Below are 12,529 nucleotides of genomic sequence, written 5' to 3'. Positions count from 1 at the left end.
AAAAGCCAGAAAGAAGTCCAAAGGTCCAGAAATCAGCAGAATATTATGGAGGCTACACTGCCTGTTTCAAAATACAGCAGCAACATAAGGATGCTGATCTCAGGGGGAAGCAGAGTTTAGTAAACACAGTCTGTCAAGACCCATTCAAACAGAAATATTATGATTGGGGCAAGATGCCCCCCAACTAATGAGGCCCCCGTGAACCTAAGGATTAGGACAATCTCCTATGTGGACTCCCACAGCCAGCCCAGTGGGCACTCCTCAAACAGTCCCCAGTTGCTGAAACATTGGAAAGTAGGAGGCCCAGGCACCTGAGAATTGATGGGAGGAAGGAATTAGATTTCCAGCCCATGTGTTTCTGTTGCACCTGACTAATTTCTGGGGACTGGTCCAAAGATACAGTTGGCCACCATGGCAAAGACACATGTACTAAGATCTGTCCAAGCTTTTCCTGTGGGACTCTTTTCCCCGTTGCTCCTGAGAGGCCTTCTCAGGCTATCTATTTAAGACCCCTCCCTCCAAAATTTTCATTCATGGAACAATGCTCCTTTATGACAAAAATACATATCATAATTGGTGATTGTATGATTATTGAATTGTCCGTGAAGTTCTTTTTTGTCTTCCCCACAGACTATACGCTCCAAAGGGTAGGAACCATATTGGCCTAATTCTAGTAATCTCAGCGTCTAGTGTAGTGCCTAGCACATAGGAAACACTAAGCAAATATTTAAGAAATAAATGAAGAAAGGATGAGTGAACAAGTTAGTGAGTAAATGATGCTTTCTATCCCTCCTTTTTAAATGTTGCCTTTGACAACACCTGGTCTCTCTGTAGCAGAGTCTTGCTGTGATGTATTTGGGTTGTCTGTTCCACTCATGTCTCCTACTCAAACAATCTGCCCCCACCCATGGCTCAGGCTCAATGAGTAACAAGCCTCATGACCCCACCCCATAGCCACAGCGTATTGGACCAGGCAGGGGTAGCACCCTGGTCAGACTCGGGCCTATTCTTAGGCAGGTAATGATCTCCAACTTGAGTGTCCTTTCCTTAAAAAGGAAGATGAGTCAGTCACATATTCTCTCACAGGACCTTGACAAATCAGCACAGAGAGAAGATTCAGTAGATACTTGAATTGCAAAATAGGGCAGATTAGGGCAGGTGGCATGCGAGGGCCCCCATCACGGTATTATCAGATGAATATCAAAACTCGAAAGGAGCACAGGAATTAGGAGTTGTCCAGGAGAGAAAGGAGAAGGAAGCTGATGTGTTTAGAGAACATGGAAAGCCATGGAAAGAACGGCAGCGGTTTCCAGGCCTCCTCAGTTCAGGCCCTTCCAGGAGCCTGCTGCCCTGGTTTCCTGGATTTCTGTTTGATTTTCCCTGACCCTTAAAATACATCACTTCCCCCCGACATGCAGACATGCACCACACAACTTTGCATCAAACTAGTTTGATTGCATTTAGTTCCTTGTAATAAGAACCGGTACTGCAAGGGACTCCAGCGCCCATGGCCCACCCCGCATCTGTCCCCCTCAGCATGAGCTAGCTCTGTCCAGGGTCCTGGGCTGTAACCACATCGCCTGCATCCCTGGACTGGGGGATGGTCTCAGATTCATGCACATTCCCCCATCAAAATGTGGAAAAGACCCCTTCTTCACTTTTGCAGAGCTTGTTATTGTGTGAATTGTGCCCCTTACCCCAAACAAAGGGTGTGTGAGAGTCCTAACCCCCAGTACCTCAGAATGTGACCCTTCTGTGGCAATCCGGTCTTTATAGAAGTAACCAAGTTAAAAGAGGTCACTAGGGTGAGCCTAACCCAGTATGGCTTGTGTCCTTCCTAAAAGGGTAATTTTGGAGAGAGACACCAACACAGGAAGGGCTCCATGTGAAGACGGAGGCAGAGATCACGGTGATACCTGTACAAGCCAAGGAACACTGAAGATTTCCTGCAATGCACTAGAAGCTAGGGGAGAGGCCTGGGTCAGATTCTCCCTCACAGGCCTCTGAAGGAATCAACCAATACTCGCCAACACCCCACATAGGTACACGACCATAACTAGAGACAATCTGCATAGAGAAGAGGTTCCTGAGCAGAACTGAAGCCCCCATACAGATCTACCTGGCAGGCCTAGCTTCAGAGCTCACCCACTATCCCTGCCTTGAAGCCGCCTCTTACAGTCCCTAAATTTCATGCCACAGACCACAGGTCATCTGGTATAGACTCAATTCTTGTCCCCACTACTGCCATAAATTCATATGTTGAAGTCCCAACCCCCAGTACCTCAGGATGTAACCATATTTGGAGAGCAGGTCTTTAAGGATATGATGACGTTAAAATGAGTTGGGTTGGGGGCCTGATCCAATATGACTAGTGTCCTCCTAAGAAAAGGAAGAGACACCCAGGGGGCAGCATGCACAGAGGGATGACCATGTGAGGATAAAGTAATGAGAAGGCAGCTGTCTACAAGCCAAGGAGGCTTCAGGAGAGACAGACCTGTGGGCACCTTGGTCTTAGGTTTCCAGCCTCTAGAACTGTGAGAAAATAACCTGTTTTTTAAGACACCCAGTCTGGGTATTTTTGCTATGGCAGCCTTAGCAAAACAAATATATAGTCTCCAATATCCTTCTTACCTTCCTTCCTTAGGAACAGCACTCCTAATTTTTAGCCTCCATCACAAACTACATGTTCTAGCTTCCCTTGCAGCTAGGTTTTGTCACACGATTAGGTTTGGGCAAATAGGATATAAGAGAAAGTGTCAAGTGGGTCATGGCCTTGTTCCCTTCATCCTTCCTGCTGTCTGGAAGGTGAACCTGGTGGCTGAACCTTAAGCAGCCAGTTTGCTCCAGGAGGCAGAAGCCTCATGCCAAGGAAGCAGTGCAGGAGACAGGATGAGCCTCCCTACCACCTCTTCATGGACCATTTATTTCTAGGCTTTCTGTGAGGGAGAAATAAACTTCTAGCTTGGTTAAAGCTACTATTTTGGAGGTTTTCTGTCACCCATAGTCATACTTAATTCTAACTGATAACTGTTGCTTATTCTTTCTATCTTCTCCTTTCCTGCCCTCCCTTCTCTTCTCCAAAGAGAAAGCTCTCATCACTGACGAGAGTCTCAGGCAGAGGGAATTAAGACACTAAAGGCCAAAAGGAAATGTTAAATATATACCGTATTTTGCCGTGTATAATGTGCACATTTTTGCCCAAATTTTTGAAGGAAAAATAAGGATGTGCATTATACATGGGTAGTACTAATTCCATATCTATGGAAATGTTTTTAATTCTATTATGTATGTGTATGCATTAAAAGTGTAACTGTAGAAAGCAATAATGATACCTGTATGCAAAATAATATCCTGGAATACGATAATCGGTTTTATATATAAATAAAAAATTGAATTAAAAAATTAAAATGAAAGATTTGTTCCTGAAAGTTTGGGCCAAAAAGGTGGGTGAGCGTTATACACGGGAGAGTGCATTGTACAGGGCAAAATATGGTAAGTGGAGTCCCAGAAGATTAACTATGCACACAGGCAGTAGAAAGGTAAATTGTCACTTACTTCTGTTCTTCTACTTTATCCCTGTCCCTCTCCCAATTAACTATACTAACTTCTCACACATGACAACCTGCTCAAAATTTTCTCTGCTCACAGAATGAAGTCCAAATTTATAAGCTTCGCACTCGAAGCCCTTCACAATCTGGCTGTAATCTACATCTTCAATGCTCTTTTTCACTACAAACATCCTCTAAAACAGAAGCAAACTATTTATTGTTTAACCCAAATACCATACACATTTCACCCTCCTGCCTTTGCCTATAATGTTCCTCTGCCCAGGTCCCCTCCTAGTGCAGTGCAAAGGGCCTGGGGTCTGAAGTCATCAGAATTTAAGACCCAGCCCAAGTACTTTCAAGTTCGGTGAACAGTGAGCCTTATTTTCATCTGTAAAATGGAAATAATAATACACTGTCTCACATAGACGTTCTGAAGATACTGCACAAGACGGGTCTCGTAAACAGAGTACCACATTTTGTAAGGCATGGCTCTCCCCAGCCTGGCATTAGGGCGCATTACCCTGTGTCTCTCTGGGCTCCGCAAATATTGGGTAAGCCCCTTGACCTCTGTCACCGACTTTCATAAAGACAGCCAGCTTTCCAAGTGCTTTTCACGCATTCACTTTTCACAACAATCTCCTGAGACCCATATCATGATTAGGACCTCATTTCACAGATGAGAAAACAGGACCTGATTTTAACTCAGTTCTGACATCATAGCCCAAGCTTCTAACTGTGTACACACATCTCTTCAAGGGCAGAGGCTGTCCCTTTTCTTACTCATAGCCACACTGTCTTGTCCGTGGAAACTCCTACCACACCTCTACCCAAGGGTCCTCTTCGGAACTCTAATGGATCACCTGTTAAGGCTCCAACAAGAAAGGAAATATAACTGCCAGGGGTCTATATGAGGGCCACCCTGCTGCCCACCAACAGCAAGATGAGCAAGAAGCCAAGCTGTTCTGGTGATGAAGCGGCCTCCTGCAGAGCCAGCCACCCAGACAGACAGATTCCAGCAGCCCGCACCACTTAGACCAGAGGAAACAAAGGCTAAATTCCACCCACGCTGCAGAGGAAACCAAACAGGAACGCAAAGCTCAGGCTCTCCTTGTGTTGGGCCTGGCTGGGACTCCGGAGATATTCTCAGAACCCCCTAATCCTTCCCGTGGCTCTACCTCTTTGTCTTCCTCTAAGCCTCCGTATTCATGATCTCAAATGTTTTTCATAAAAGAACACCTTGAAACAGGAAAGTAGTAATACCTAGACTTACAATGAGAAAATTAGAACACAAATCTGTCTGCAAACAGTGATGGTGTCAGAACGCAAACCTGCACTTGTTTCTCTCTGGGCACTGTTCTTTCTGTTGGATGACTCCAGTCTCCTCTCTTATCATAACCTAAGCCTTGCCTTTTCCTTCCGTCCACCCAGAGCCTGCAGATGAGGGATAAAGCTTGCTGTCCTTAGTTCTGACAGTTATGGGCATAGAAAAAGAGATCCCTTTGATGAGCGGGCAACTAGCAAGTACTCTCTGGCTCCTTGGAGGGCCACAGACCTTCTGACCCCCATAAAACAGAATCTTCATACGTCGGCATGAAAAATGTCTATGCCATCAGCTCAAGAAGCCTCCAGGGCTGGAGCCTAACGGAGTTCCCAGACCCCAAGCATGTAAGTGGGAGTGCCTCTGTTATGGAGGGTGAGAACCTACGTCACCACATCCCATCCTGTAATGTCATGTCCTCAACAGGGACATGTCCATGCAGAGGACAAAGTCTAAAAACAACAATTCATATCATTTAGTGAGGATTACTTTATGCAATTGTCTTTCTTGGAACTTTATGTGAATTAACTCATTTAATCCCCCCCACACACACACAACCCTGGGGAACAGGTGCTGTTATTATCCCCATTATACAGACAAGAAAAATGAGGCCTGGAAAGAGTAAGTAACTTGTTGAGGCCACAGGGCTGGGAAGTGTTGGAGGCTGGAGTCCAAGAATGGGCAGTCTGGCCCCAGAGCCCGTGATCTTCAATCCACAGCACAGGGTCTACAGAGCAGGAACACTCTGCAGCCCTGCGGACAGAGGGTGAGGCTCCACCACCACACTCAATCTCCCCCATTAACTGCCCTACTTACCCTGGGCTACCCCTACTGTCCCTGGTCTGCCACCCAGGCACCTTTGCTCTTCTGTCCATCCAGCCTCCCTCCACTCTGGTTCAGCATAAATCTGTTCACATCCCTCCCCTGCTCACAAGCCCTCTCTGGTTCCCCATTGCCTCAGTGCAAAAAGTCTCAGCTTCTTGGCCTGGCATTCATAGCCTTCTGAAATGTTACTCGTGACTTGGTTTGGGCATAATTATTCCTTTCAATGCACCCTCCCCCCAAAGGCGGAAGAAACAACCCCTTTTCTTTCCTGGATACACACCATTAATGCCCCACTTTCATGGCCTCAGCTAAATCGATCCCTCTACCTACAATGGCCTGTGACACTGAATAGTGCCCATCTTCCCCTGAGAGGAGTTTCAACCTGATACCCCTCAGCTGGAAGGGCCAGAATTAGAGAAACTTTGAAGTTCAAAATGGTCTTCATGGAGTCTAGTTCAAACTTTCCATTTCATAGATGGAGAAAGTGAGCCCCTGGAGGCTCTGGATTATTATTTGTTCTGTGGATGGGGACTATGTATCTTAAGACAGTGCCTAGAGTGCAGTAAGTGAAGGGATAAATGTCGAGTTCTCCCAGGCAGCATTTCTCTGATAGCGGCCTTGGGGCGCCCTGCATCTAGTCACTCTCCACACTCTTCTGACCTGCTCGACCCTCCTCTCTGGGAGCCGTGTCTGGTATCTGCCTGAGCAGCAAGCCATACATAGAGAGGTGTTTAAATCTACACCTCAGTTTGAAAACCACATTGAGTCTATGGGGATTGCACCACAGATGCCACTTAGTAGGAGTCCTGGTACCTGAAGCCTCCCTGCCCCCAGCCACCACTTCCGCCATGAGCTGAGGCAAAGGCCTCTGGGGCCTTAGATGGCTGGAGATGATAAGGCGGCTTCTTGGATATCCCTGGTTAACCTGGTGGGACCCTCTCCCACGAGGCTCTCTAGGGCTGAGTGAAGGATTCCCACCCTCGCCCCAGGCCCCAAGCCGACCCCGTCCTCTAGACCAACACTCAGCCATATCAGAGGTCACCTGACCCAGGAGGAACAGGCAAGGGAAGCAGGCAGATGGGTGCCGCTTTGGACAGAGGTAGAGGGAAGCACGCTCGGCCAGGCAAGGGCAGCCTAGGGAAGAGAGCAGTGCTCGCTCTACGACGCCAAGTCTGCAGACAGGGAGTCGGAGTCCACTCCTTGGACAGCGGAGTCTGGCACAGAGAGCCCAGCTGCCAAGCCCCATCTGGGGAATGCACAAGCATTTGCGAGAGAGGGCAGCCTGCGGCGGGGAGGGAGAGGGTGCGGGCTGAGCGCAGCCTGCTGGGCGGGTGCCCACCTTTCTCTTCCACTGCCTCCTCCTCCCCGCCCAGCTGGCGCGCAGCAGGCTGAGGGAGCCACTGAGTCCCCTCGGACCTTGAATCAGCGCGCGCTGCCAGCACCCAAGCTGCTAGCCGCTGGCTCCCGCAGCATCTTCCTGTGTGCGCTCCTCTGGCCACCTGCCCTTTTCCCAGCTGCGGATCCCACGTCCACACCTACCCACACCATGCCGCTCCTTATCAGTTTTGCGCCAGGGAGCCATGCTGGGCCGGGGGCCTGTGGGCCCCTGGAGTCGTCCTGCGGGGAAGCAGCCAGGGGGTGGCAAGGCGCCTGCCGGGCCCCACTTCCTTCCTCTTTTCAAACTCTCTCTCAGGCCCGCCCTCCTCTCCTCCCTGGGGAGCCCAGCTCCTCCTCCTCCTCCCTCATGGTGAGCAGGGGCAAATTAGGAGGCTAGTGGCTAAAAGGCCAGAAAGCCCCCTGAAAAACGAGGACCCCAAGTTTGTGTCCCCAGGCGAGCAGGTACTTGGGGCCACCCAGGCCACCACCGCAAGTGGAGGAAGTGCCCAGATAACTGGGCCTAGTGATTGACCAGAACTCCCTGGCAGCCCCAGCCCAACAAGCATTGGTGTCAGATGTGGGCTCAAATCCACACTCTTATTGCTGTGCAGCTAGGGCAAATGCCTTCATTTTCCTAAGCTTCCGATTTCTCATCTGTCAAATGGGATATCAGTACCTACCCCGTGAGACCATGGTGGAGACTAGAGAAGACAACGCATGCAGCAGGGAACACATAAGTGTTACTGTGAGGGCTAGAGAGAGAATGCATGCAGGCGGTGACACTTAAGAGTTAAATAGCCACCGGAGGGGAAGTCGCTTGTGGTTTTTATCCTTTTGGTGCCACAGACGCATTTGAACATCTGATGAAAGCTCAGGAACCTCTTCTCTGAAAATACACACGAGCAGGATTTACCAGCAACGCCAGGAGGCCAGGGGTGCCAATGACAGGGACCCCAGGAAAGAGCCCTAGAGTTAGGCTAATGGAGACATGTCTTGGGGGAAAAAAACCCCTCATTTTTGCTCTGGGAGCAGATTCTATCAAGAAACAAAAAAAAAATGTCTCCTTGATCCACAGCGATAAGACTGAATTAAAAGTCTTCCTGAATTTTCTTTCTTCATTCATAACTCGCACTACCCCTTTTCTGCCTTATACTAGAGAGTCAATAAGATAAATTAAGCAATATCACAGCTGACAGGCAGCTATGGCGAAACATTCATTTCATTTTTCTAAAGTTATTTCCTTTTCAGTTTTTTGGCAGCACAAGTTGGGGAGTATTGTTTATAATGAGCAGTTGAATCAGTCAGGACTCCACCAGAAAAACATAAATATATATATGAACATGGGACTGGCTAAGCAAGTCCAAAGTCTGTAGAGCAGGCCAATAGGAAGAAGTCGGAAATTCTCAGGCAGAAGCAGAAGCTGCTGTCCACAGTTGGAATTTCTTCTTTTTCAAGGGAAGCTCAGTTAAGGCTTTGCAACTGCTTGGATCAGGTCTACTCAGATTATTGAGGACAATCTCCTTCACTTAAATGCAACTGATTATAGATGTTAATTATATCTACAAAATACCTGCCAAAGCAAAACCTAGATTGGTGTTTGATTAAATAATTAATTAGGGTCTGTAGTTGCACTGAGCGACTCATAAAACTAACCACCGCAGCAGTATTACAAATTGGACTATACATGAAATGTTGGTGAATTTTTTCCATAAAAAATCAGATAGAAAATATATTAGCCTTTGCAAGCCAAAAGGCATAATCAAGGCTATTATATAAGTACTTACATAAGGGAAGAGAAATCGAGTTTCCACAATTTTTATTGATAAAATTAAAAATTTGATATTAATAATTGAGCATATTCTTTTGTGATACTGGTCGAGGAATAAAAAAATATTTTTGAGATCACATTTCATTTCACTGGAGTTCAAAGTCAGAGTCCCTTTTCATCAAAATAGACTGCCACGTTCATGTGTTAATGGTGATCTGTAACTTTACTACAGGTCTCTAGGCCCCTGTAATGTTATGGTGTGCCTGGGAAACCAGGTCACACTGGCCGATCTACAGGTATGATTTAGGGTGGGCCCGACCATGCCAGAAAGACCAATGCTGTGATGTACACAGACAGATGTGAGCACTGGGCCCCACAATGTCAGTTGATCTGGAGGTTGAGATCAATCATGTGGGCAATCAATCAATCACACCTCTGTGACAGATCCCCAATAAAAACTTTTGACACCAAGGCTTGGGCGAGCTTTCCTAATTGGCTCTACTCCATCCATATTGTCACACATCGATGCAGGGGAGGTGGAAAAGTAACACACCCTGACTCCCTGTGGAGAGAAAGACAGAATTGTTTGGCACTTCCCTGGACTCCACTCCACACTCTTCCCTTAGGTCACTTAAATCTGTGTCCGTTCCCAGTAACAAAAGGTAACTGAGCATAACAGCTATCAGTGAGTTCCGTAAGTCCTTCTAGGGAATTGTTGACCCTGAAGGTGGTTTGGGGACTCCCCCAAATTTGCAGCAGGTGTCAGAAGTGAGAATAGTGTTCCATAGATTGCGTACCCTCTAAAATTGGTAGTTGGCTAACTTGAACACTTGGCTAAAATTCTCAAAAGAAAGTACTGCCAAATACTAATATCCATCCATGAGCATAAAATTTTATTAAGCATTTTCATTGCTCAGAAGGCATTTATTGAGTTCTATTAAATCTCCTCTTGATGTTTGCCTTTTAGCACATCATTGTGTTCCAGATTAATAATTTCCAGTTGAAAGCGAGATGGAAGCTCCTCAAGTGCACAGTTAAATGGATTTGGAAATGTAAAAATTTCATTTGCACTTGTACTGAGGTCTGGAAAACTCTGCTGAAACTGTAGTTTGAGCCTGGAAAATGTGTTCACTGAAAATTTGTGTAGAAATGGAAATCTCACTTTTTGTTTTAATTTTTGACAACACAGGAAGTTTTAAAAGCAGCTTAAAATTGCTGGCTTAAACATGAATGGTCATCAAAATGACTTCACCATGGTATTCTTCATTAAGCTATTGTTTTGCTTTGCAATTTTGGTTGAATCCATTATGAAATGTTCCGCAGAAGCTAATTTCCAAAGTTATCCAGTGTTCAGTCATAGTGGTTGAGGGCTATTCTTATGAAGAAAAATTTCAGTCTTGAACTCTGAGCTCAAAAAGCCACAGATGACTTATTACTGTTAAGCCAGCTGCTCTGTGGTTGGTAGGGCAAGTCAGAACATTCGGCTACCATTTTGACAAAAGTCACAAAATAGACAATGGTTAAGTCCACAAGAGCTAGTGCAATTCACCTTTGCCACAATTGGTTCAATAACATAATAGGCTCAAATATTTTCCACAAAATACCTTCTGATAAATAATACAACAAGTTAGTATAGCCTTCAAATGCTTTACATTTTCACAAGCTTTCTAAATTTGACCAAAGGCCTTTTTCTGCTCCACACATACATTTACTACCAACAGTTGTCACCCACCTTAGCGGATTCTGCTTCAGGTGGTACTGAATTAGTGTTTCCTCATTTTCTTTAAACATATTTTTACCCATATATTTTTTCACATGAACAATTCTTAGGCTAATTCTTCATTCACTTCAAAGCCGTCATTGACTGTCAAATGAACAGCTGAGCTGTATTGGTAACATGTGGCAACTCATCAAAAGCCAAGGAAAACCACCAGAAATCACTTACCTTGTTAAACTGATTATTGATGTCACTGCCAGGGTCTTCAACTCTTCAAGCGACCACTGTCACCCAAAGGCTAAAAGTCTTAAACTACTTTTCCGGAAACTACTTTTCCAGACACATTTCACCTGCTGCTACAATCAAACATAATTTAATTAATTAATCAATAACTGTCTTTCCCTGTGTAGTTAATAAATGAGCCACTTGAAGACTTCCTTCGGTTGCAGTCTTATTTTCACTTTTATAAAAACATTATGCTCTGATGAGATGCTCTGTTTTAAATGTACTAATTTGTCTGGCCATTACTTTCTTGCAGTTGGGAATGTTGTGATGTGTGCTTACTCTATTGTGTTGTATTCTTTTAGCACAGCTGTGGTATCATGGCAGAAGAAACACGATGTTTTCCTATCAAATCGATCACAAAATAAATCCACATTCCACTGTGCCTTAAAAGCGTGGCATTTGGATCCCGCTGTATGTTCTTCTTTTGTTTTGTCTTGGTGTGATGGCTGTTGCACAGGCAATTAAAACCAAGTGTGGATGCACGGCCCTTGAAACACTGTGGAGTTGAAATCACATCCCTGAGATTTCCAGGTTGAAGGCCAGCACTGCAAACAATGTGAGCACCATATGAAGTCTTCGCTGCAAGTTGTCAGCTCTGCCATTGTGGTCTGAAAGCAGCTATGGATGATACGTGAATGAATGAGTGTGGCTGTACTCCAGTAAACCTTTATTCACTTATGGATGATGAAATTTGCATGTCATATAATTTCCACACATCATGAAATATTCTTTTCATTTCTCTTCAACTATTTTAAAATGTAAGAACTATTCTTAGTTCGAGGCCCATACTAAAACATCTGGTGAGTCAGATTCGGTCGATGAACCAGTTTGTCATCCCTTGCTAGACATAATTCTATTCCTTATAAACCCATCATGACCTAAGAGATGCTTGTTTTTCATCTTAGGTTTCTTTTTCTTTTCTTTCTTTCTTTTTTTTAATCCTCGCCTGGTGGCACATTTATTGATTTTAGAGGGAGAGGGAGGGAGGGAGGAAGGGAGGGAGAGAGAGGGAGAGACATTGACCGGTTGTCTCCTGTATGCGCCCCAGCTGGAGATCAAACCTGCAACCTAGGTATGTGCCCTGACCAGGGATCGAACCTGCAACATTTTCGTGTATGGGATGATGCTCCAACCAACTGAGCCACCCAGCCAGGGCTCTTCTTAGGTTTGTGACACACACACAGACAAGTTCCCATCAACGGCGTGGTATATAAAGTACTAGGTTGGAGGCCAAGGGTGGGTGGTAATGCCAGAAGGTAAATAAGCTTGAAACTGAGCACTGAAGATTCTTCCCTCATTTGGCTTTAACACAATCTAAAATAGGATTTATTTTCAAAATAATGTTAAACAAACAAATTATTCCACATTAAAAGTTGAAAAATTGCTTATAGTCAAGGGAGATGAAGTTTAGAAAGTTATTTTGACTGAAGGTTAATTAACTTCTTAATAGAGTGGTTTTTAATACAGAAATCTTTAAACTTCATACTGATTAGTATATGGCTTTTATATTTCTGAAATGTAAGCTTTTTATTTTAGTTAATGATTCTATGGCATCATGAAAAATTTTGGCAAGAAAGATTGATGGTCAAATATAAAAATCTGAGTAAAACTGATTAAAAGATTTACAATGATCTTGGCTGCACAATTTTATTAAACACTATGTATCAGATACCTAGCTATTAGGTAGTAAA

At 45.0% G+C, this 12,529-nt stretch overlaps 1 protein-coding gene across 1 annotated transcript in view; it reads right to left on the bottom strand.

The window, feature by feature from the left end:
- Nucleotides 1–7,357, bottom strand: part of DOCK2 (dedicator of cytokinesis 2) — a 355,926-nt gene extending 348,569 nt beyond the window's left edge. Inside the window, exon 1 of the mRNA XM_024576730.3 lies at nucleotides 7,231–7,357. Coding sequence (XP_024432498.2) covers nucleotides 7,231–7,273 — 43 coding nt within the window. The 5' untranslated portion in view covers nucleotides 7,274–7,357. The remainder of the gene's footprint in view (nucleotides 1–7,230) is intronic.
- Nucleotides 7,358–12,529: the final 5,172 nt, after the last annotated feature.

Source organism: Desmodus rotundus, chromosome 6 (assembly GCF_022682495.2).
Source record: "Desmodus rotundus isolate HL8 chromosome 6, HLdesRot8A.1, whole genome shotgun sequence".
Lineage (NCBI taxonomy): Eukaryota > Metazoa > Chordata > Mammalia > Chiroptera > Phyllostomidae > Desmodus > Desmodus rotundus.
This window is presented reverse-complemented; position numbering and strand designations above follow the sequence as displayed.